Below are 22,391 nucleotides of genomic sequence, written 5' to 3'. Positions count from 1 at the left end.
TAGCGCCGTAATTCAAGACCACCAGGAAGTGCCAGGGAGTCATGCAGGGATGTCCCTCGCCACCACCATAGACAAAGCTTTCTGTGTCCAGAAGGTGGGAAGATGACCCCCACATTATATATTCTCAGAGCACGTAGGCTGAAGGACTTGCTGATTGAATATGTGTAGAGGAATTGCGACACCTAACAGAGGGAATAGTTATAACTTACATAGCATGATGATTATCCGAGTCTGAGTGAGAGATAAACTACCTGCCCCATCATCTCAACCACGGATTTATTCATGCCGTGTCTTGGTCCCGAGACAATGAAACGTGTTCCTGAAAGGATGCTTGGAGGAGATACAAATCTCCCGACTCTTAGTGGTTGTCTGGAAACATCTCCTCCAAACACAAGAAGACGTGGACGATTTGTCTCCCATTAATATCTGATGGCATTCGGCCCTTCTCCGAACCAAATCCAGAGCCTTGGAGACGAAATAAAGCTTGAAAGAACACAGTGAGTCCCAGTCATTCGGTTATACTTTGGGCGGAACAAGAGGAAAAGGGGTCCATGTGGGTTGTGGAACGGCTCAATGCCATGGGGTGTGCTTGCTGTTGAGGGTAGACGAGGTCGCGTTCTCTTGACCGGTGCAACTTCCAATACTTTCAGCCTTGGCTCAAAGTCAAGAGGGTGTCCATTTCAAAGCCATGATGCTGTCTTGCTAGCCTTGCCAGAGTTGTACAATTAATCGCGCACTCCGAACCCCTCTAGGTAAACAAAGACGGCTTTGCCGAAAAGCGCATGGGATAGAAATGTTTGAGGGAATACAAAAATGTAAATCTCCGGCCTGTGCGGAATCCTGCATATCTCTACAACTACGACGCAGGGGTGCTAACCCGTGAAGTTCCTGTAAGGTTAGAGACTCAGAAAACTATCTGATTCGTCTGGGTTAAAAAGCACGATGCAGAGTTGATGTGCTTACCTCGTACTTTCAGACCTTTCGCAGGCGGTACAATATGCATTTATTTCGTAACTTCAAGCATTCTGAGGTAGTTGTATCTCTCATCCGCTGAAATATACAATTGGCGCGGTCCAAGATGATCGAGTCCGGGCATTTTCTATTCAGAGGTCATGCCCCCTGTCTCGTCATCGTTTAGGCGTTTGGTGCCTGAACTTCGTCAGGCACCCCTTCAAATTCGACGACATCCGTGACATCAACGACCTCAACACAGCATCACGCAACGGCCAAAGACCTTGGATCCTTGCGTACTCCTTCACTGTCTCAAGATGCTCTTTTTCAGGTTAGTGCGATCCAAGCCACTCCTCGTCTCCCTAGTTGACCGTGTGCTGATCTTCACCTTCAATAAACAGCTTCTTCAAGACATTGGTTGACCACGAAGTCACCGTCGAGCTCAAGAACGATATTCAGATACGTGGGACCTTGAAATCGGTCGACCAGTACCTCAACATCAAGCTCGATGATATACAAGTGGTGGAAGAGCTGAAGTATCCTCATTTGGTCAGTACAAAGCTTTGGCGGGGTAGAGCCTCAAAAACCCCTGGTATCCTGGCTTTGAAGCGCATGCTGATTGCTTTTGTTCATAGTCCTCGGTCAAGAATGTTTTCATCAGAGGTAGTGTGGTCAGATACGTGCATTTGCCTGGTAGTGCGGTAGATACAGCGCTGCTGGAGGATGGTTTGTTGACCCAGTTCCTCTTCTCTCCACCAACTGCTAATTTCTTTTCAATAGCAACAAGGAGAGAAGCCGCGAATCAGGCGTCGAAAGCGAAATGATATGCATAGTTGAGATGATCTGAGTTGGATGGGGTTCTGAATTGAATGGGAACAATGGTTAAAGGGCTGCTGAAACCATGGAAGATATTGCCTGAGTGAAGCTTGGCTGGGAAGGTCCCCATGAATGGTCAAGAGGCATCCATACCTCTCACCCTTCGATACCACACCGGAAGTGAGCATATCCATGGTTTGCAACCTCGCAAAAGGCTTAGACTGGCAGGATATTGCGGTCTGCCTCAAAAGTAAAGTCTACAGCGAGAAATACCCAAAATAATGAAGACTTGTGGTCATAGAAATCCAGATTCTAACTTTTGACGATACGTGAAAGAAATAGCTATGAAGAATACCTCAGAGAAGTCTCCCGCATCCTGTTTGGCTTTCTGCGATCCGGTTCTGCTGCATGCTTAGAACAAAGCACCAGTTCCATGTCAGGCTAATGCTCTAATGCAAAACCACAATAGCTCTATCTATATACACCTCAACTAAAAAGCTATTATAAACATTAATCTTCCCCGCACAGCTTGTCACCCCTTTGTTCAAGCCATGTGCACGTGACAATTTCGCTAATCCTCGGGTGTTCTCTTATCGGCCTACCTGCGGAACTAAATTCGCGCCTCAACCACGACTTCCGAAACTACCACAAACAATTTATTTCACCCGGGGGCACAGTCATCACTCATGAACATAACACGTCTACTCTGTTTGTACAAACTTACCCTCCAGATGTTTTGACGGACGCTCCTATGCCCGCAGACCACGCGACTCGCGTTGGAGGTTCCTTAATGTCCATTTCCTTCTTCTACTCTTTGCCACGTTGTACATGACACCACGATGCCGGTAAGCCTAACTCTCTGGGTACCAGCTTGCAAAATATACTGAGAAGATGGCCCAGATCGGTGATATCTTAGCCCAGATTACAGGGGAGCCGAGTCCCACGGCGACAACACATACCATACCTCCACTCCCAAAGCGCAAACCCGATGAGCAGCTCCGGAAGCCCGTAGACAAGATACAGAGGACCGGACCGCCAACGGGTGGCTCTTCAAATCCGACTACACAAGTATCCAAGCGGCCGGCAGCCGATTCCTCAATGGCAAAAATGAAGTTGAGTCAGAATGGTCGGCCGTCTTTGCAGAGTCCTTCGACCACTTTCAAAAATGGGCAACCAACACCACCTCCGCAAAGCGAATCGGCAAAGCCTCCTAAGAAGGGCTCATATGCAGAAATTATGGCGCGAGGCAAGGCAGCACAGGCAACGCTGGGACAGGTTGGCAAGATTCAGCATAAGAAGATTGAGAAGCTTCCCAGCAAGCGGGAGAGGGAAGAGATGAAGGCAACGAAGGCACACAATCTGCAGAAGAATCTGGGCCCGAATGGCAAATTTCGAAAAGCAGGACAGCAACTGCTCAAGGATGGACGGAATGGTGCTGAGGGCAGTGAGCGGACGGTCTCGAACGGAAAGGTTGGCACTGGAAAGAAGTCTGCGGAAGCTTTGGAAGAGAAGAAGGTCAAGAAAGCTGCTACGGCAACAACAGGGTATACTGGAACAGCCCGACCTAAACTTGGTGCAAAAGTTTCTTCTCGACCATCTGCATCTGGTTCTTCTCGGTATGATCGAGGTCCTGACAGATACCGCGATGATAGATACGACTCCTCATCCAAACACCAATTCTACCGTAGTGAGGACGAGGAAGAGGAAGAAGAGGAAGAAGAGGATTACGCCTCTGATGTCTCTTCCGACATGGAAGCCGCTGCCTTCGAAGTTGACGAGGAGGAAGAAGAAGCTGCTCGCATTGCTCGTCGTGAGGATGCCGAAGCCCTGGCTGAGGAGAATCAACACAAGCGAGAAAAAGAAGAGAAGCGGAGAAGATTAACTGCTATGGCCAAGGCACGACGATAATGTGGCTACGAGAACAACATAATGATGCTTGGATGACGTTTGGCCGGATAGGAGATGCTTTTGCATTGCTTCATGAGCGTAGAACGTTGAACATCCCTTTTCAGTTTATTAGCGATATGGCGTCACGGGGTCATATGCATTGAAGGCGTTTTCCTTCATGCAGTTGTGAAATGCTTTGTTAGTATTCATCAATCAATAGTATCCATTGATTTGCACACAAGGCCAAAATCTCGATACCGGCTCCTGGCCCGTTATGTCCAAGCACAGGAAGTTTCCCGAGCATCTCGCCAAATATTCTAGCAAGTCTCACAAGTTTGTTATACTTTTATTGCACTGATCAAGATTCATTGTATAACATAGTAGAAAGGCAGGAAGTTCTCCAACCATCCGGAGCTAGTGCTTTTCATCCCCAATTACACGCTTCAAGCTCTTCACTCGAGTTCGAGCCAAGCCAAAACTTCCTCTTCTAAACTCTTTCTTCACCCTCTCTTACGCCGAAATCCCAAAAATACCCAAAAGACTACTCCGTCTTGTCACCTCAACTGCAAGCTACAAGTCCAACCCCTGCACCTGCTCTTCATGCGCTCTCAACTTATTCCTTCCATAGAATCCTTTGCGTCCCTTCCTCACACAATCCGGCTGCTTACAATAATATTTCCACTGCTCTGGTAAATGCACGCCTTCATGGCGTTTCAGATTGCCTGTTCTCTTGAACGACTTGCTGCGGATGTAACAAAAGGGGCGGTCCGGCGAGTTGTTGGTGGTGACGGTGCTGGGGGGGGGGGCAAAGATTGTAGGATTCGACGAGGAGAACAGCTTTCTTGACTGGATATTGGAGGGCTATCTGAGATATTGAACTCGTGGGAGGACGAGGAAGAAGTGGACGAGAACAAATTTTCTTGGCTAGATGATAGAGCGCTGTCTGAGATACTGAAGCTCATTTTAGGATCCATTGGAGGAAATTTTGGGCTCATCTCGACGCCATGCAAGAAACTGAGCTCGTCAAACGGAAAAGTCGTGTCTTCGCTGAAGTTTGGAAAGTCTTGTTTTGCCTCGGAAACCTCAGACCAGTCCGTGTTCTGGCAAGTACTGTTGACACCGAAGAGTCCATTCTGTTTGCCTCGCCGAAGTTGCCCGAAAAAGGCCCATGGACAGTTTAAGAATTTCTAGTGTGCTGTTTAGTCGCTCTCTGGAGCAGAACCTTTTCGACTTGCGACCAGAAATTGAATCTTGACTCAAATTGGCATGCCTTACCGCACCTAAAACTGGACCTAGTTCCTCAACCTGCCTCTTGGAAATTCCGGGTGCTCCACTAAACCATTATTCTCCAGAGCAGTACTCCGAACACTATTTGCAATGGCGACTGTCACTACACCAGGTGGTCCAAAATTCGAATCTTTCTCGAGTGCAACGGTTGATTCCGGTAAATCCAACGAAGAAAGTGGATCGGTGTGGGGAGAACATCAGGGACAAACCGAATGTGAAATCAACCACATATTTGCCGTGGTGATGGAAATCTAACGAGGTTCCAGTTTTAAAATGCTCGACACCCCAATTTCGAGGATCGCTTCCCGATTCCAAAGCGGATACTGTCGTAACTGATTATGGATCGATTCCTACCGCTGCCGAGCTGTGCTGGCCCTGACGCGGATGGTCCAGGCAGTTGGGTTCATATAAGTATATACTTGTGTAAGTATTTGGGACAAGTAATTGCCAGAGACGTGGTCACGCTTACTGATACAGTCTGAAGATATCGACTGCGCCTTGATAGCTGTGACAGAGAGTATGATTAATGCTATACAATATCAAGATATGTCGCTCATGAGAAAGTTCAAGACAGCGAATTCTTATGGCATGAAAGGCTTCCATCATTTCAGTATGTTCACCGGGTAGGCTGAAGCTGATTGCGAAGTCCGAATAATACAGGAAAAGGCAACGGGTTACGCGTTGGCTGAGACATTACAGCGACCAAAAGCGGAGCAACAATCGCACATTTGAGTAAGATTGGGGCTATTGTAGCCTTGCTAAGTCTGTCAGAAGCGGTGAAGAAGTCAGAAGGTGGATATTTTTTGGCTTGCAACAAAAGGAGAAGCCACATAAATGAAGAGGGGTGAAGTACTTGGTGACAAGAAGCAAACAATGGACCAACTCAATGATCCCCATCGATCAAAGGATTGCCGATTACATAATTATGAAGATGCTAAATACACAAACTTCCCAAAACTGAAGGTTTATGAAGCCATTCAGAAAATCCCCAGGCGTCGATCTGATAGAATGTGGCGCATCAAGTCAGATACCGGAACCAGTACCATTGGGGGCGTTCGAGAATTGCCTAGAGCTTACTCAGCGCCATCTTTCTAGTGGACTTAGCCATACTCCGTACGCCACAAAACGTAATAGCTAGACTTGGCTCAATACAAATACAAATGTAGACTACATTTGATACTGCTTTGAAGGGTCTTAGCCAGCTTTGTCCTGCTGCGGGTGGATCTGTAACACTGAGACATAGAATGATCCAATGGGCCTGGTGGGTATTGAATACTTGAAGGTGTCATGGAGAATAACAAGCTGGTAGTTGTTCAGCTCGGATCACAGTCGCAATGACAGCCCCGCTGATTCACATCTTCAGCCGCATTCGATGAGCTAGATTTGAGGAGTCGAGAGCAGCACTTTGGCTAGCAAGATTCTGGGGACAGCTGCCAGAGACAACTAGGTGGCCCTGACGATTGTTGCTGTTAATTTGGGAATATAAAGAAAATTAGAAATAGTGTGAAGATACAACAAGAGGTTCAGACGACGCCCGGCCTGGCTGTGCCTGCCGTTGACTTGCTGAAGCGAGCGCTTGGCGTTCTGAGGCGCTGGCTCCGCCCAACTTCACAGCCTTGTCCACCCACACAACACGGCACGCCCAGTTGCGCCCACACCCCGCTTGATCGCTGGCGCGATGGCACCTGTCAGTATAAAGGATGCGCAAGAGCGAGAAGTACGAAATATAGCAAAGTGCGACGATGAGCCTCGGGTTTTCGGTCGGTGACTTCATCGCGGTGGGGAAGCTGGCCTGGAAAGTCTATAAATCATGTTAGTGGAAAAAGGGCCATCGGAGCGTGGATCCTTACTGATGGTGTTGTACAGGCAAGGGAGCAGGGGGGGCATTTGAAGAGATTTCACACGAAGGTATGCTCTCTGGGTGTTCCAAACGCGTTGGGACAACTGCTAATTGGAACGGTAGTCATTGCGTTGCATACCGTTCTCAAAGAACTCGAAGACGAAGTCGATAACCCGGACTCTGTATTCAACCGAACGGGAGCAGTGAAGAGGCAGGAGCTGGGCCTGCTAGGGGAGAACTGCCAAAGTGTATTACTATCGCTGAACAAACTCCTCATCAAGCACGGATCCCTCGGGACGGACTCCAAACGGACATGGGATAGGATTAAATTTGCTGCGGGAAACTTGCAGGATATAAGGAATGATTTGATGGTACACAAATCGTATCTTACACTATATCTGACAACTCTGAATACGGGATCTTTGGGGAGGATCGAAAAGAAATTGGACGAGCTGATTGCCGACGTGCGAGCCGGGCGGAGAGCAGAGACAGTCCTTACCCTAGCGGAAGATGACAATGAGTCGGAGGTACAATGGAATCTGTGGAAGAAAGAATTGGCAGAAGAAGGATTTTCGAAGGTTGAAATCGAGGGGCATAAAGACTGGATCAAGGCGGCGTTGTTGCAGCGAATTCAAAACGGAAAACAACCGCCGGCTACTACAAGCGATCTACGAATTGCCTCCCAAGGAGAGTTCTCTTCACCATATAGTGGTGGCACATCCCCCTTATCCGGAAGGCGTCGTCAAATCTTAGCTTCTCAGCCAGCCGCCGGAGATCTTCATGGCCAATATGCTAGGAAATCATTCGACCTTGCTGAAGAGCCATATGATTCTGATAACTCCTGCTTACCAACCGACTCTATCTCCCAGGTCAACGCGCTACTCAGTGCGAGACCTAAACAACTCCCCTCTTTGAGAGGCGATGAGGGAGATGTCTTCCTGCAGGGAACAGAACATATGGATGACATAGGTGACTCTAGTCATTTGGCTGAAATCGCCAGTCTGGGGGAACGCGCTCAGTCGTCTTGGCCGCAAACACACCAATCGCCTGCTCATTCTCGATCGGCTGGTTATGTATTCGAGGGAGGATGTTTCGGCGGTTTGCAAGATGGTCAAAGAATCAGACAATCGACAACTAGCCAGCCCATCGGGGCTAGCCCCCAGCCAGATTTAGGTTTACGAAATCTAGACAGGACAAACTCTACTGCCGGAGCCCTTTGGCCATCTCCATTGCAACTATCTCGTCAAGAGGCTATCACTGATGCATCTCCTTCTTTGCAAGATCCGATCGTCGGCGCAGCAGTCGCAGTGCAAGAACCACCTACAGTTCTTCATCAAGGCTTTGACATTACCTCAGTCTCAGTTCCCAATTTCCCAACATCACCGGGAAGCCAAATGGGCCCGTCCAATGATAATTTGGAGTTAACCTCACCATATTCCTCCCCACAATCCCCACGCAATGCATTTCAACGTTTATCCATCAATACAAACGGTGATTTGGAATCTACATCAGCCTCTACAACTCGTTTCAGCCAACTCAGTTCCAGAAGCCGGACAACAATATCAAGTGGTAGTAGTGATACACTACTCCGCACAGGCTCTACAGCAAAGCGAGCGGCCGCAAATCATGAATTCATTCAAGCAGCTATTTCGGCAGAGAAAGACGACTTGAAAAATCTCTCATCGTGGAGCAGACTCCCTCATGTAAGGTCTTTATTGGATCCAGATACGATCAACACGGCATTGATCGAATTATCCATGAATCCAAAGAAAGAGAAGCGACGAGTAGGAGCAGTTGAGATTCTCCTTAAAGAGTGTGATCCTTACCTCGACTGCAGAGACTCAAAACACCAACGCACGCCTCTAATTTGGGCTGTTTTAAACGGCCATGAATCTATTATCCAGCTTCTACTCGCCAAGAATGCTAGGCTAGACGGAAGAGATGGGAAAGTCTTGCGGACGCCTCTAGCCTGGGCAGCAGCGAATGGCGCATGGAGAGCTACCGAACTTCTCTTGAAACATCCACAGTCTCAGCAGTTCCTCAATGCGAAAGACAAAAGTGGGAGAACCGCTCTTGATCTCGCAGAAGCTGGCAAATATCTGAAAACGAAGGACATGCTCCTTCGCCATGGAGCGCAACCTGGGATCAACAGCGACTCACCCCTACCTCTATTTGTCGAGCTAGAAGGCTGATTGCAATCCGAAGATATCGGTTCTATCTACAGTATCAGATATGCAGTATTTCTTGGAAGATCGTGGCACATTCAATTTGGATCTGAAACTGTCAAGACCTTCATTTAGGGAATACAGGGGCAACTCAGCCTAGAATAAGGCTCACTGAGCAGCGGGCGAGCGCCTCGATTATCTTGTCCACTCACATGCAAATAATGGTGTCACGATCCCGCAGCCTCCTCCACATTCGTCCTGGACACCAATATTCCAAGCCAGTCCAGGCGCGCCACACACGGGCGAGAGCGCCACGACTCCACCTCAAGCCCAGCCTTCCCCATACATAAACACAGACACATCTCACCGTTACAAACATGTCGACGCGTTAAGATCATAATGACATGCTATTATCCTGATGGCCAACCCGGCGAAGGTCTGATTCCTTGCAACACCACTGCTGCAGTCTCGCACTGCTGCCGTGCTGGAGATCTTTGTGTCAAGAACGGGTACTGTTTCTCTACCGGATTGAGCGCGCTGGTCCGGCGAGGCTGCACTGATCAAAAATTCAACGGCACTGTAGGTTGTCCCCAACAGTGCACGATCGGTACGTTATGGCGAGTCAAGAACCCCAAATTTCATTCACTAAATCGATATTAGGCGACAAGTTTCGTGGAGATGTGGTATTGACGCCCTGCGATGCGCCCTACATTTTTGCTTGTGGAACGGACCAGGCAGCACGCAATTCCTGCACTTCAGGAAACGGTTCCTTCAGCATTCAAGCCGGGTCTGCGGGGGCATTAATCGGCACCAGCCCTGACGCTCCTTCGATTACCATAAGCTCGACTATAACCGCTACTGCGACATCGACTATAACCGCTACTAATTGTGGATCGGAGAAAACTACAATCATAGGTGTAGGTGCTGGGTTGGGCGTTGGGTTTGGAATAGCAGCGATAGCGGCGGCTGTATTCTTTTGGCAATGGCGAAGGGCTGAGAGAGAAATTATGAGGCGGAGGAGGCAGTTTGAGGATCCGGCGAATAGCAATGAATTGTGAGTACCGTCAAAGGAAATTTTCTCGCTCACTGCTTATGAGACGAACAGGAACGGGAGAGGGGAGAGACATTAAACCGTTGTTCGCGGGGGAAACGATTATGGTGGGAACGATGGAATCTCATCTTGAGCTGTGAGGTGCAATTGCACCTGAGATTACCAAAAGCGATTCAATAGATCGGCCCAGACCGAGGGAGATGGCAGTTAGGAGTCACTGCATCCTGCTCGAGTCCTCAAGTGAGACTTCATACTTGTACAAAGCTCCGGTTAACATGCGCGAATGCATCGTGTTACCTCTCTAACCTATCACTCTCACGAGTGATTCTTGCGCAAATTAACTACTCGGTCTTAACAGGTCATTTAAAATTTTCACACTTACATCATAGAGGGCTTGGGTACTCAACAGTTTGAACAGCGGAATACGCAAACCTACCACGTTCAAGGTAATGGATATTCAAGAACGTGATTATTACTTGATGCAACCAGAACTTCGGTCCGCCTTGCCTGCAGCCTTGCGTTCCAAACATAGAGCATATGCCTATCAGAATGATGGAAGGACATCCGCGAAATCTAACAAGGACGAGGCGGTTATAACGTATCTCCAACATTTTTCTGGACTCAGAGTCGTGCAAGGTAGTGATGGTTCTGGGGATCAGACTGAACATGACGAAGAGCTATCGAATATTCAGCGGGTCAAGAATTTACTTATCAATGGCCCAGCATTTGAAAACTTCAGAGTGCTTCTTGAATTCATTCTCGCTGGGAAGGAATCTCCCCCAGTAACCGACAACCCTGCAAGCACATCAGCAGCAAACTCAGATCAGTCATAATCGGCAGGGGATGATGTGAATGCTACCATCAAGTTTGGACCTAAGAAATTGCCATACATCCAGCCATTAGAGGCCATCTCGCATGGAACACATCAAGAAGGAAGGAATGATCCTTCATGTGCTCGACCCGTCAGTCCCCGATAACAAGATGCCTGGATCATTTTCCGACGAGCCTGGGAATAAAGCTTCTCGTGATATTATTCTCGACTCCGTAACCCATTATAGACTTCTTGCTTGTGAGTCACATTTCTCGACTAAAATTGGGACTGGTCCGCGGAGAATATTATAGTAAGAAGGTCGACGGTAGGATAAATGTCATCGTACTTTGTTTATGCTCTCAAAGTGGCCAATTAGAGTGCCTCGATGCCTTCGCTTATCGGCGCATCTCGTCTAGTATCCCCCTATAGACTGACTGATTTCCATGTTGCTATTGAACTGACCAATTAAATATTGGACTCCAGCTACTCAAGTTTCAACCAAACCTCGACACTTCCTACTTTATCCCTGCTGCATCACATCTTGGGTCACTGATGTGATTTAAGCTACGGAGTTTCGTAGTGGTGAAGTGGACAATTCACAAGCATTAAGGGGCTTCATAGGTCAATTTCAGCACAATTGCCCCACATATCTCTAAACTTCGTCGCTGCTAAAATTTGTGACTAAAAAGGCTTTCTATTGAACAAGGATAGAAACTTTAGAGTTTTTGAAAGACATATAAGACTTGTTCATTCTCCCTGATGGTTTATCACATTCCCAAACCCGAATCTCATTCTTTCTCGTCTTACCAAATCACCCTTCTTCCAAAAGTCATCTTCTCAAATTCGATACAATGGGATCAATCCAAGATAGCGAGCTTGTCCCAAAGCACAGCACCATCTCCCCGGCGATCTTTTATTGGGGCACACCAGTCGTCCTTATTACTACCGAAAATCCTGACCTCAGCTTCAACATAGCCCCGATGTCTTCGGCCTGGTGGCTCGGAAATCGCTGCATGCTCGGCCTCGGTGCCATCTCACAGACGACTATAAATCTTCTCCGCACCAAGCAGTGCGTTCTCAACCTCCCTTCAGACAGCATGACAGGGGCCGTCAACGCTCTCGCGCGAACAACGGGCTCTGAGGAGATATTGACCGCAAAACCGGATGAAGGGTACAAATATTTCAAGAGAATGAATGGATATGCATACGTTCATGACAAGTTCGGTCATGCAAAGTTGACGCCGCTCAAATCGGATTTGGTTCGCCCAGCCAGGATTATGGAGTGTCCGGCCCAGATGGAGGCGGAGCTTGTTGGGGTCTATGAGATGATGCAGGATGCTGATACAAAAGGTTTTATTGCGCTGGAGGTCAAGGTGTTGAGGACACACGTCCATGAAGAAATTAGGATGGATGGGAAGGAAAATCGGGTTGATCCTGATAAGTGGCGCCCAATGATTATGAGTTTCCAGGAGTTGTATGGGTTGAAGTGGAGAAAGATTGATGATTCGGTGTTGGCAAGGATTGGAGAGGAGGAGTACAGGGGATTTTCTAACGCCGCCGAAGTTGAGGCGGTAAACTAATTAGACATACACTAGATGGTAGACGTTGAGGATTTAAAGTGTGTTGAAAAGCAGAGAAAATGGGAAAGATAGAAATACAGTTGTTTTCTTTGCACTCTCAGGATGTCATATCCCTTGATCTCTGGCACAGTTGGCTTGAATTGTGACTTGGTAAGGGATAAATGGCATTATGAAAATAGATCTTGGTTGAACTTATTACTGATATGAGCTTTAAGAACAATGGATGGTATTATTTAGATCGATCCTGTAAAAGACTTAGGAGTGGCCAATGGCATTTAACCCGCTACTAAAGTGGATAATCTTCGTCATCTGTCAGTTGCCATTCACCTCATCATCTCCATTAGGATTAGCTCAGCTGCAGAGGCATATCAACCCTCTTCTAGTCCGCACTTCTTGTACTTTAGAAATCTCAATCTATATCAACTTTACCCTTATACTTTGAAGCTTAATTACCAGCTAAACACTGTTTCGTTCATACAATTGTCATCGTCTTACCTAAGTGGCCAACCACAGCTACCTTGCTCTCAATAGTGGCCATTCACAAACATGTCGGAGAGCGCTCCAGCTCAGCAAATTCCTTGCTTTGACTTTGAAAGCAAGCCTGCATCACGTGCGTATTATTGTGGCGGAGGGATCACGAATACAAAGAAGCATTCTAGCTACAGCACGTTTGCAAAAACACCACGAGTGTATCTATAAAGATGATTTCTTTTGCACTTTCAATACGCATGTGAGCTCGAGTGATGTTAGGGAAAAGTTCGATCAAAGACTTCTGGACCATGCAAAGGCAATGATTCTATTGTTCTAGTGAACCACGACTAAGCAATCCTTCTCGCAATCGAAATCTTGCCTATGAACTTCTTCCCCACTACTAATAGTCCTACTCAAAGCCCTCATAGCAAGACTTGCACGACGACCGACTACAAACGAACCTATACTTCTTGAGCATTTCCCCCTTCTCAAGTAGTGCCCATCCCAGAACAGTGTAATCAATCAGAATCTCCTCTCCTATCTCAACTGCCCGAGACGCTGTCAACCTACCAGTTGACGAGTCGTTCTCGTTGCCCAAGTTGACAATATAAGCATTCGCTCTGTCACAAGAGTGATTGGCTCGGCAAATGTCCCGAAATAAAGCTGTACAGGGGAAGCACTCCGAATGATAAGCCTCGAAGCCGTACTTTCGCATGACTCTCAGGACAAAAGATTCTTCGCCGTAGAATGGCTCCAGGTTTTCGGTGAAAGCTCTGTCTTCTGGCGAGGCTAGGTGGTCGAATTGATAAGTAAGAGTTTCGACCATGTCGCGATAGGAAGGATCGTCTTCAGTGGCGCACACGTCGAAGCACAGTAATCGAATGAGTGATTGTTCTTCGGTAATTATCTTACCCTTGGGAATATCTGTGGTCGCAAACATGCCCATCCCACCCAGCCTGCTCTCCCGAATCTTGTATGGTTTGTATACTGAACCTTATCAGCTTTATTCCACGAAGTCGATTTCATACATCAGAGCAGTCCAAGTCTTGACCTCAGGGAGGGATCTTTGACTGACCTGGAATTGGAATCGAAACAGAATCTTGAACGTCAGCGCCATGCCTTATGATGGATGATTGTACCAACCTGCCATGGGAGTATCTACGTCTCGAGATTGTTCAACAGCGACCAAATTTTTGGGGGTTGGCTGGCTAATAAAAGCTGGACTTGTCAACCTAGACCAATTCGTCCACTTGTGCTTCGGTGTCGGGTCTAGGCGGCGCTTCTTTTGGTTTACTGCCAGATCACTCATGCTCTTAGCAAGCTGAGTTAGTGAAAGTCCCGCCTTCCTCTTGCTAGGAGGCGTCGTGTCGGGAGATCCAAGATCAGAAGGTCCAGGGTTTGGAGAAAGTACCTGGTCGACGGGAAACAATTGCGTCTTGTGGTCTTGGTCTCCTGTTCTCATGACCGGCACAAGGGCCGCGCCACGGGCATTCTCGCGCTCATCTTGTTCTTGAATAGAGCTGTCGGGCTGGTTGTTCTGTGAAGTTCTCTCGCGCACCGAGGTTTTTCTGACTTGGGCATTCGGCCCAGGGCTAATGACGCGAACCTCCTGAGCAACGGCGACAACCGGTTCGGGTTGATCCTTGGACATTGACTGTTGAGCGATCGTTGGTAGACTTCGGGGGAGGTGTTGCGGCTGCGTTCCAGGCAGACTCTCACCGTTGCCAAGCAAAAAGTTGGCTGCGGGGTAGAATATCTTGTTCGATATCTTTTCTTAACGAGTTGGATGATTGATACAGTGGTGGATATCAAAGATCAAGAAAGATGGAGGATTGAAGACGGTAGAGGACGGAGGAAAGGATTTCTGGTTAAAAGCAAGATCGCATACAGAAAAGGAAGGTAAGACTAGCGCAACTAGCAACAACTATGTTGTCGGGAAGGCGCGACCAGCTCAACTCCGTGAAAATGATCCAAGTGTGGCTGTACAATCAGACAACTCACGCCCTGAAAAGGACGCAGATTACAAAATTGTATGTATGGGTATTGTATCAGTCTACTTCTCCTTGGACAATGCCTCTGCCTTCTTCGCCTCCTCATCCGCGTTCAACTTATCGTAATGCGCCACCAATTGATCCATATTCCTTGCTCCCTGGCCAGCCACCACATTGAACGGCGATCCCGTATTGAAGATCCTGAATTTGTCAGATTCTGTGGGAATAAAGGGGGGTTTCAACGTGCTCTGGAAACTTCAAGTCGACATGCTTGCTCCCTGCCGTGCTCTGGAACAGATTCCGGTCAAATGCCGCCTGCTCGACCATCGCAACATGCAAATTGTTTCGTGCAGCCCATTTCTCCTTGTAGTGCGAATAGCTATCGATGACCTTCGACAGACCAGTCATCTTTCCATCTGCTCCTGTTCTTGACGCGGCATAGATTCCGATCGATATAGGGACAGCTGCAAGCACGACGTAGAAAGCGGTCTATCAAGATCAGCATAGCCTCCAATTCCTTGCAAGCAATCTACTGACTCCTAATGATTCGGCCTTCGGTCCCGCTGTGTGATGGCCATGCTCGGTACTCTCTCCCGCGAAGTGGTGGACCTTATCCCCTGTCTTTCCATGCTGAGCTGTCGAATAGCGACTCGTTCCTCGACCAGCAGCTGTGGGAAGACGCCCGGCAGATTCGACTGCCTTTCGCCGGAGTGCAAGCATGATGGTGTGGTTCAATTGGCCGTCGAGAGCCTCTTGATGTGACGTTTGAGGTCGTTCAGGTGCTTCTCGATGGTCGGGAATTAGTCAGCAAGGCGCCAAATTTAGTTAGCCTCAAGGCAAATGGGATCCAAACTCAGCTCCAAAAAGGTGACCCGGCCACTTATCCTTACGATGGCTTCCAACATTTCATTGAATTATCTCCAATACCTGGAGGAGTACGAACCGGACCTAGGAGACGACAACGAATCGCTCGCATCGTTAGAAACCGACGACGGCGAAGACCATCCTCCTGAGAAGATCATCGCTGAGATCACTGTGAAGAACGGCAATAAATGGTATTTGGTCAAGTGGAAGGATTGCCCGGTTCTAAGGTCTAGCTGGGAAGGGGGGGAATTGTTCGACGATTGTCCTAAGGTTTGGGATGCGTGGTTAGTTGAGAAGCAGCAGCAGGCCGAAGGCAAATCGAAACCTCTGGACGTCGCAGCGTTTAACAAGGCTGTCCTGAACCTCGAAGTGGCGGAAAGTCAGCGACGGACCCTGAGGAGACTAAGGCGGAAAGTCAAGCGTGTCCTTTCCAGTCTTGAGACTTGAAGACGTGGCAGATATTTCCGACATTTAAATCGATATTCCACTGCACACCTCGCAGACATCTACGAGTTTCCAACATGGTTAATTTAACAGCTCGCAATTTCCTAGGCCTGGCATGCCTCGCTCTGCCAATCTTGTCACGAGCCAACTCCCCACCTTCTTCGGTAGCACCAGTTGCAGACGAGGAGCTCATATGCTCATCGACCGATGAAAATGACTGCTATCCCCGGACATTCACCCCAACGGAAGAGTTCCAGATCATAAGAGAGGGACAAGATATTCCAGCTGGTCTACATATACGGATGGACATCAATTCAGGGGAGCGTGAAGCACGACTGAATGTCCCAATGGAAGGGGAAATCCCTTTTGAAGATAGTCTTCGAGAAGCCCTCAAAGATCTACCTACCGAGCAATCCATCGTCGTGGTTCCCCAACCCGAGGGCGAAGCAAAGCAAGAAGAGCCAAAACCAGCGATGAGAGACCAAGTCCCTATATCACCTCCAGTATACGAATCAGCCGGCAAAGTGATCCCGCCGCCTCCAACCTCTGGCGACGAAATCAGCACCTTCCAAGCAGCTCTCATATTCGTCAAGACCGAAGCTCGAGCCTTCGATAAAGCTCTGGATGACCTCTCCGAGCTATCCCACGATATCTATTACGGTCTCGAGATTGCAAAGGACGCTCCCGTGATGGAAAAGCTCCTCTGTCTCATCATCGGCTCCGGCTCCGAGAAGTTCCCCGCCAAGGAGAAGAGCCGTGACCACAAAGCTGCCAGTATCATCGCCAGCGCTGTTCAAAACAATCCCACCGCCTTGAAAGAAGTAGGGAACCTATGGAGCATGCTCGTATTCCCTACATGTGGGTCAGAGTTTTATGAAGCAAAGAGCCACGGGAAGAAGGACCTCGTGTCCATTTTACGCAACCGTTTGGGCAGGGAGAAAGATCCTCACACATTGAAGGCGAAAGTCACAGCTATCAGTGGTCTCCTTAAGGAGCCTGCCATCCGCAAGGATTTCTTGGATAAAGGAGGTATGGAGATGCTCCTCGCTATCTTTTTGAAGAAAGGCGTGGACTTCGATATCGTGAGGAAGAAGGTCCTGGAGCTTGTCAATGACAACTTCCTAGATGAAGGAATGGGTGCTGCGCTTCGAGAGTGGCCGAAAATGCCCGTCAATGAGGGGAAGGTGTGTAGGACTAAGGGCCACATGTTAGAGGATGGATGCTGGGAATACCAGGTCGATTCTTTCTTCAACGAGAGGCAGACGGCGTTCTGGGCGAAGGAATTTTCGCAAAAATTGCGGGAGAGGAGGGCAGAATGGGGCAATTCGATACAAGACAGGGAGTTATAATCGTTGTCAGAATATCACCAATACTTAATACGAAATCCAGGTCACACAAATACCACCTGATCCACGAACGTCCCTCCACCTTCCACTCCACTTCCACTCCACCTCTCTATTACGTGAGAAGAAGTGCCGACAAGTCTTCCTGGCCCCGCCATTTTCCGAACCTCAATCCTGCGCGCCTCCCTCTGCAAATACTTCTTCCTCGCGACTATGCAGTCAACTGAAATCATGCGTCCGTCCCGTCTTCCCACGATTCATGACCCTCTCTCGTCGTCCTACACCTGCTTCATGTTCTTCTCATATCTGCTGAGTTTCTGGTTTTGTTTCTGGTTTCGTGCACCAGGCAAGAACGCGACGGGGTGGCTGTCGGTGGTGAGGAAATGGAGTTTGTCGGCGCAAAGGGTCTTTGGCTGACGAGAAGTTCTGATGTGAGGCTTAAGACTAGCTGCTTCAGCTTCTATATTGAGTGACCATGAAGGAAGTTTGTTTAGCGGACGATTTCATTTTCTCTTGGCGGCTCGGTGCAAGTGATGTGTTTTGAGATGAGGTAGACTCTGATGCCGTGGATGCGGATGATGGGCTGCGACGTGGGTAGAGAGATAGATTTTGGGTGACGAGAGGAGCGTGTTGGTGGAATGATGGGAGATAATGATTGAGCGAGTGGAGAAGAGGTGGATGCAAGTTAGTTTTGTGCTGGGAAATTCATCTGTGGGAGGTGGTAGGTATGGATGCATATTGACTTGGACTGGCCGTTTAGAGCTCCACAATCGCGATCTCCCAGTTGATTACAAGCACGCAGTCTCTTGAAACAAATAGGAGATAATTTTTCCAAAATGCATGGCCAAGGAAGGGTACATACTACAAGGGGAGAGGGCGTATTATAAAGGTATGCAGGAGGTTCGAGGGACATTGAACCTATCCCTTGTCAATGATCTCAGCTTGATACAATGGCAAAGTCTAATATTTCACCTGATGAGTAGCTGGTTTGATTCTAAATCCATCTCGAACCTTGGTTCCGATATCAAAGTGTGGGTGTCTTGTCACAACTCACCTATCCAGTTCACATCGACACCGACCATCTACCCATTATATATTTACGCATCTCACCTCCCTCCCCATCACATCCTCTAACTTACAACAAACACGCCTCACTCATAATTACTTGTCCAACCACACACCCGCACTTATACCTTCACAACCAACATGGCAACAACTCTAGAGTTCAGCGCACTCTTCTCACCCTTCAGCTCCTCACCATACACATGGACCCCACCTCCTCGACAACAAAAGCAACCAAAGCAACCAAAGCAGAAACCCACCTCACCCAACTTTCTTCAATCAAGCAATTCCAACTCCAACTCCAACATCGCCTCTTCCCCCAAACAACCCTCCGCCGTTCAGAAAAAGCTCAAGCAAATCGCCCACAAACTCGGACACGCATGGAAGCTGCATCTTCCCCCTCCACCGGCCTCTTCTCCCACCACCAAGTCAAGCTCGCAAAAGTCGACCTCGACCTCTACTAATAAATAAAAGGCCAAGAAAATCGTGCATGCATTGAAAAGTGCTTGGAAGCTTCATCTTCCCCCTGCCCCACTCGCCACCCCCAAACACAAGCACAAGCATGTCGATGAGATGCCACTTTTGAATGCTTCGGATAGTCACACCTTGTCATTTGTTTCTTGCTCCTCCTTTCGTTGTGGAGGAAAGCAATGGAAGGCAGGCAAGTATCAGCGAGCTATGCAGAAAGCAGAGAGAGATCAGCAGAACCATGCCATGAGAGGACAAGAATGGTATCTCCGGGAAGCAGGCGAGTGGAAGAAGAAGGTTGTTAAGGACGAGGTGGAGAGGAGAGAAATTGAGGAGGGATGGGATAGTGTGCAGCGGAAGCGGTACGATGTTTTGGCATAGACCATTCCACTTCAAAGTGATGGGGCTAGACTGGCTGTAGAGTACAGTACATATATAATGAGAGTCGTTAGTCGTTACAACTACAAATTCAAGTACAGTCTTCGCTCAATATCAACGCTAACCAACATGATCGATACAACGCGTGATGGAGAGGGGAACACCAGTACATGCAGCAGGATCAAAAGAAATTCCCCAACGTCAATCGATACACCCTCTCCCACTTCCGCTCCGGCGCCCCTCCTCTCCGCGCCATCTCCCCCGCAACAAACTCCGCCTCATCCTCATCGATCTTGCTCTTCCCTCCAAGCAGATCCGCATCCGCGGCCTTGACACCCTCTGTCTTCATGATCCACTTATACCCAAAGATCATCGCTAGGTAAAGCGGCACGGGCAGATAGTCAACAATGAAGTTCTTGTGGTTGAACTTCGTTTCCTCCGTTAGGCCATGCACAAAATCTGCCCAACCATTGAAAAACGTGATTACACAAGCAAAGATCAACGCAGCCCATGAACCGCGAATTCCGAAGGGTGACACATATGCGAGCGCCGTGTCTGGGATGCCTTGGGCGCGGCGAGCACGAACGAAGTAGATGTGGCTGATGAGGATCGAGATCCAGGTCAGGATTCCGAAGATTGTTACCAGACTGACAAAGTACTGGAAGGTGCGGAAGGCGCTGAGGCGGATGGACATGTATGCTGATGTACAGCAGATACTTGAGAGGGCAAGCGCGTAGATGGGGACCCCTCTGTCATCCGTACGCGAGAAGATGCGTGGGGCGTTGCCCTCAATGGCGAGAGAGTAGAGCGAGCGGGTCGCGATGTACAAGTCCGAGTTTGCGGCGGAGAAGGTGAAGACTAAAAGGCAGACATTGATCAACGTCTCCACTGCTGGCACACCGGCCAAGATGGCGGCTACGACGAACGGGGAGGCTTTCGCGGAGGCGGTATTTTTGGATTCGTTGGCGGCGGAAATCAGAATGGGCGAGTTGTAGGGGACGTTCATGCCGAGCAGGAGAATGAGGATCAGGTAGAAGAAGACGATTCGGAAGAATGTGAGTTTTACGGCTCGCGGGATGGCTTTCCGTGGGTTCTGCGCTTCGCCGACTGTGATTCCTACGAGTTCTGCACCGAGGTAGGAGAACACGGCGTTGGACATGACGTTCCAGAAGCCGAGGAAACGGCCTCCTGCGCCCTCTGTGGAAAGTCAGTAAAAGAAGGAAGGGCTGGGTTTGAGTTACGTACTAGCTCCGTACTCTGCGAAAGCTCCAGGATTTCCACTTTTCCAGTAACGAAATCCTGGAGCATCGTGGTGGCCCGCACCTCCTGTTGCAGTGACCAAAGTAAAGATGACCAGACCGATCATGATCAAAACCTTAGCGCTGCTGAGCCAAAACTCGAGCTCTCCGAAGAATCCAACGCCGAAGTAGTTAATTGCGATGATTGCAGCCAGGAAAAGCGTCACATAGAGAGCCGGGTTTGCGCCTGGGCTATCATGTTGTCCTGCCTTATCAAACCAGAACCTTATGATGAGAGTAGAAGCAATCAGATTGTTCGGGGTGGTGATTATGTATTTGAACCAGTAATTCCAACCTTCGAGTTGTCAGAAGGGTGTTGAGGTTGGAGGGGTCTCGTCCCCACTCACCAAGAGCAAAGCCAAGAGCCGGATCAACGAAACGATGGGCGAAGCCTGTGAAGCCGGATGCGAGCGGCAGCCAAGCAGCCATCTCCCCCTAGGATTCGTTAGCATGGACGAAGGATTTGGAGCGGGACAGCATACCATTGCGCTCATTACCGCATAACAGAGGACGCCCACCAGAGCATATCCAATGAACATTGACCCCGGGCCAGATTCGGCAAGAGAAGGGCCACTGTTGCTGTGAGCTGAATTCCATGAATGAATGGACAGTCTTCCTCACGTATTGATGAGCAGCCCAGTTCCCAAAGCACCTCCAAGAGCTATCATCGCAATCTGTCTCGTCTTGAGGTCTCGACGCAATTGCGATCGCGGATCCTCATTGTAGACATATGGCCCGTCGTGAAGAGCGGGCTTCTCAGATGTATCGTCGGTATCGTTCCCAGGATAATTGTGCACTTCCATTCCCTGATACTCGTGATTCTGGTGCCTCTGATAACTCTGCTGGGGGTATTGGTGGACCTCCATCCCATCGTAATGGCTCATCTCGAGCCCCTCATCGTATCGGTGCGGTGGTGCTGCCATTGACTGTATATCTCAATCCTAAGGCGCGAAAACTACAGAGGAAATGCGCAAGAAATAGGAATTCAAGCGAAGAGAAAAAGATACTTCAGCCTCACAGCGACCACCTCCAGATTTGTACTCCGCGTGTCCTGCCCTCCAGTGCGGCTGTGAAGCCTGCGTGCCACCATTTCCGCATCGAGACTCGTTGCGCTCGTTCTCAACGCCCAGATACCATGGAAGCAAATCAGGAGGAAGTGAGGCTTCCGCTTGTGCGATGCTTCGGACGAAGTCTCAGCCTCCTGCACAACCGTTCCTATCACGGCGATGCAATTCTAACGGCTAAGCCCGAGTGAGCTATGCACGGGGCCACTAAGCCACGCTGCCAATAATTGCTTGGCATCTGAACCCTGGATAGACACAAAGGAAATATTGGCAGCACCAGGCGCTGGATGGCTGCCTTGTTGTCCTGACTCGAATTGCCCGACTTCGGCCCAGCGAGATGGACGTTGGACCGTTGGAGGATTGCGGATGGGTCTGGGACTGGGAGACGTCATGAGGGGTTGTCGTGGGTAGCTGCGGCCTTGGTTGCACCGCCCTGGAGCCCCTGAAGCCGCTCCTGCATGTCAGATGGGGATCTCGGAGATCTCCCCGCGACAAATGCGGGGGATCCCGTCAGTGTAACTTGAACCATTTTTGACAGGGAGGCTGATGAAGTTCCTCGGCTCGTGGGATACGAAATTGGAATCAATCTTATCCAGATCAACACTGTGAAACAAAATACC

General features: G+C 48.9%; 12 protein-coding genes across 12 annotated transcripts; 7 read left to right on the top strand and 5 right to left on the bottom strand.

The window, feature by feature from the left end:
* The first annotated feature begins 1,073 nt into the window (after positions 1 to 1,073).
* K444DRAFT_622492 (U6 snRNA-associated Sm-like protein LSm2) lies at positions 1,074 to 2,111 on the top strand. Its single transcript, XM_024882113.1, has 4 exons — positions 1,074 to 1,282; positions 1,353 to 1,500; positions 1,587 to 1,677; positions 1,732 to 2,111. Exons 1-4 carry the CDS (start codon positions 1,269 to 1,271, stop codon positions 1,773 to 1,775), a joined length of 297 nt encoding a protein of 98 aa, XP_024726791.1. The 5' UTR covers positions 1,074 to 1,268; the 3' UTR covers positions 1,776 to 2,111.
* Positions 2,112 to 2,403: 292 nt separating this feature from the next.
* K444DRAFT_622491 (uncharacterized protein) lies at positions 2,404 to 3,901 on the top strand. The gene is made up of 2 exons (XM_024882112.1): positions 2,404 to 2,612; positions 2,668 to 3,901. The coding sequence occupies exons 1-2, from the start codon at positions 2,607 to 2,609 to the stop codon at positions 3,673 to 3,675; spliced, it is 1,014 nt and encodes a 337-aa protein (XP_024726790.1). The 5' UTR covers positions 2,404 to 2,606; the 3' UTR covers positions 3,676 to 3,901.
* Positions 3,902 to 5,491: 1,590 nt separating this feature from the next.
* K444DRAFT_622488 (uncharacterized protein) lies at positions 5,492 to 5,851 on the bottom strand. Its single transcript, XM_024882111.1, has one exon. The coding sequence runs from the start codon at positions 5,771 to 5,773 to the stop codon at positions 5,558 to 5,560; it is 216 nt and encodes a 71-aa protein (XP_024726789.1). The 5' UTR covers positions 5,774 to 5,851; the 3' UTR covers positions 5,492 to 5,557.
* Positions 5,852 to 6,683: 832 nt separating this feature from the next.
* On the top strand, positions 6,684 to 8,973 carry K444DRAFT_638467 (uncharacterized protein; the record flags this gene model as incomplete). Its single annotated transcript, XM_024884258.1, has 3 exons — positions 6,684 to 6,753; positions 6,808 to 6,849; positions 6,905 to 8,973. 3 exons carry the CDS (start codon positions 6,684 to 6,686, stop codon positions 8,971 to 8,973), a joined length of 2,181 nt encoding a protein of 726 aa, XP_024726788.1.
* A 186-nt stretch (positions 8,974 to 9,159) lies between these two features.
* Positions 9,160 to 10,192, top strand: K444DRAFT_285103 (uncharacterized protein). Its single transcript, XM_024871607.1, has 2 exons — positions 9,160 to 9,553; positions 9,607 to 10,192. Exons 1-2 carry the CDS (start codon positions 9,346 to 9,348, stop codon positions 10,002 to 10,004), a joined length of 606 nt encoding a protein of 201 aa, XP_024726787.1. The 5' UTR covers positions 9,160 to 9,345; the 3' UTR covers positions 10,005 to 10,192.
* On the bottom strand, positions 10,193 to 10,719 carry K444DRAFT_285095 (uncharacterized protein). The gene has a single exon (XM_024871606.1). The coding sequence runs from the start codon at positions 10,663 to 10,665 to the stop codon at positions 10,381 to 10,383; it is 285 nt and encodes a 94-aa protein (XP_024726786.1). The 5' UTR covers positions 10,666 to 10,719; the 3' UTR covers positions 10,193 to 10,380.
* A 940-nt stretch (positions 10,720 to 11,659) lies between these two features.
* Positions 11,660 to 12,465, top strand: K444DRAFT_711937 (uncharacterized protein; the record flags this gene model as incomplete). The annotated part of the gene is made up of 1 exon (XM_024888268.1): positions 11,660 to 12,465. One exon carries the CDS (start codon positions 11,660 to 11,662, stop codon positions 12,386 to 12,388), a length of 729 nt encoding a protein of 242 aa, XP_024726785.1. The 3' UTR covers positions 12,389 to 12,465.
* A 767-nt stretch (positions 12,466 to 13,232) lies between these two features.
* Positions 13,233 to 14,738, bottom strand: K444DRAFT_285082 (uncharacterized protein). Its single transcript, XM_024871605.1, has 3 exons — positions 14,003 to 14,738; positions 13,935 to 13,958; positions 13,233 to 13,846 (listed from the first exon to the last, which is right to left on the bottom strand). The coding sequence occupies exons 1-3, from the start codon at positions 14,508 to 14,510 to the stop codon at positions 13,269 to 13,271; spliced, it is 1,110 nt and encodes a 369-aa protein (XP_024726784.1). The 5' UTR covers positions 14,511 to 14,738; the 3' UTR covers positions 13,233 to 13,268.
* K444DRAFT_285063 (NADH-ubiquinone oxidoreductase 17.8 kDa subunit) lies at positions 14,712 to 15,609 on the bottom strand. The gene is made up of 3 exons (XM_024871604.1): positions 15,388 to 15,609; positions 15,098 to 15,339; positions 14,712 to 15,051 (listed from the first exon to the last, which is right to left on the bottom strand). The coding sequence occupies exons 1-3, from the start codon at positions 15,568 to 15,570 to the stop codon at positions 14,913 to 14,915; spliced, it is 564 nt and encodes a 187-aa protein (XP_024726783.1). The 5' UTR covers positions 15,571 to 15,609; the 3' UTR covers positions 14,712 to 14,912.
* A 132-nt stretch (positions 15,610 to 15,741) lies between these two features.
* Positions 15,742 to 16,161, top strand: K444DRAFT_648755 (uncharacterized protein; the record flags this gene model as incomplete). Its single annotated transcript, XM_024885501.1, has 1 exon — positions 15,742 to 16,161. One exon carries the CDS (start codon positions 15,742 to 15,744, stop codon positions 16,159 to 16,161), a length of 420 nt encoding a protein of 139 aa, XP_024726782.1.
* A 299-nt stretch (positions 16,162 to 16,460) lies between these two features.
* Positions 16,461 to 17,507, top strand: K444DRAFT_548806 (putative nucleotide exchange factor SIL1; the record flags this gene model as incomplete). The annotated part of the gene is made up of 1 exon (XM_024876399.1): positions 16,461 to 17,507. One exon carries the CDS (start codon positions 16,461 to 16,463, stop codon positions 17,505 to 17,507), a length of 1,047 nt encoding a protein of 348 aa, XP_024726781.1.
* Positions 17,508 to 19,433: 1,926 nt separating this feature from the next.
* On the bottom strand, positions 19,434 to 22,019 carry K444DRAFT_622480 (dicarboxylic amino acid permease). Its single transcript, XM_024882110.1, has 5 exons — positions 21,329 to 22,019; positions 21,190 to 21,280; positions 21,055 to 21,142; positions 20,655 to 21,002; positions 19,434 to 20,606 (listed from the first exon to the last, which is right to left on the bottom strand). The coding sequence occupies exons 1-5, from the start codon at positions 21,628 to 21,630 to the stop codon at positions 19,591 to 19,593; spliced, it is 1,845 nt and encodes a 614-aa protein (XP_024726780.1). The 5' UTR covers positions 21,631 to 22,019; the 3' UTR covers positions 19,434 to 19,590.
* Positions 22,020 to 22,391: the final 372 nt, after the last annotated feature.

The sequence above is a fragment of the Hyaloscypha bicolor genome (genome assembly GCF_002865645.1).
Source record: "Hyaloscypha bicolor E unplaced genomic scaffold K444scaffold_189, whole genome shotgun sequence".
Lineage (NCBI taxonomy): Eukaryota > Fungi > Ascomycota > Leotiomycetes > Helotiales > Hyaloscyphaceae > Hyaloscypha > Hyaloscypha bicolor.
Note: the sequence above shows the minus strand (reverse complement) of the source record. Positions and strands in the feature narration are given on the sequence as shown.

Coding starts and splice junctions, on each gene's coding strand:
- K444DRAFT_285103 (XM_024871607.1), top strand. CDS start 9,346: ATGACATGCTATTATCCTGATGGCCAACCCGGCGAAGGTCTGATTCCT. Junction 9,554..9,606: donor TCCCCAACAGTGCACGATCG/GTACGTTATGGC, acceptor AATCGATATTAG/GCGACAAGTTTCGTGGAGAT.
- K444DRAFT_285095 (XM_024871606.1), bottom strand. CDS start 10,665: ATGTTCAGTCTGATCCCCAGAACCATCACTACCTTGCACGACTCTGAG.
- K444DRAFT_622480 (XM_024882110.1), bottom strand. CDS start 21,630: ATGGCAGCACCACCGCACCGATACGATGAGGGGCTCGAGATGAGCCAT. Junction 21,143..21,189: donor ATGCGGTAATGAGCGCAATG/GTATGCTGTCCC, acceptor AACGAATCCTAG/GGGGAGATGGCTGCTTGGCT. Junction 21,003..21,054: donor GGCTCTTGGCTTTGCTCTTG/GTGAGTGGGGAC, acceptor GACAACTCGAAG/GTTGGAATTACTGGTTCAAA.
- K444DRAFT_285063 (XM_024871604.1), bottom strand. CDS start 15,570: ATGCTTGCACTCCGGCGAAAGGCAGTCGAATCTGCCGGGCGTCTTCCC. Junction 15,340..15,387: donor CGAAGGCCGAATCATTAGGA/GTCAGTAGATTG, acceptor TGATCTTGATAG/ACCGCTTTCTACGTCGTGCT. Junction 15,052..15,097: donor GTCGACTTGAAGTTTCCAGA/GCACGTTGAAAC, acceptor TGACAAATTCAG/GATCTTCAATACGGGATCGC.
- K444DRAFT_285082 (XM_024871605.1), bottom strand. CDS start 14,510: ATGTCCAAGGATCAACCCGAACCGGTTGTCGCCGTTGCTCAGGAGGTT. Junction 13,959..14,002: donor CGTAGATACTCCCATGGCAG/GTTGGTACAATC, acceptor CTGACGTTCAAG/ATTCTGTTTCGATTCCAATT. Junction 13,847..13,934: donor TGTTTCGATTCCAATTCCAG/GTCAGTCAAAGA, acceptor GATAAGGTTCAG/TATACAAACCATACAAGATT.
- K444DRAFT_622488 (XM_024882111.1), bottom strand. CDS start 5,773: ATGTGGCTTCTCCTTTTGTTGCAAGCCAAAAAATATCCACCTTCTGAC.
- K444DRAFT_622492 (XM_024882113.1), top strand. Junction 1,501..1,586: donor AGCTGAAGTATCCTCATTTG/GTCAGTACAAAG, acceptor TTTTGTTCATAG/TCCTCGGTCAAGAATGTTTT. Junction 1,678..1,731: donor TACAGCGCTGCTGGAGGATG/GTTTGTTGACCC, acceptor TCTTTTCAATAG/CAACAAGGAGAGAAGCCGCG.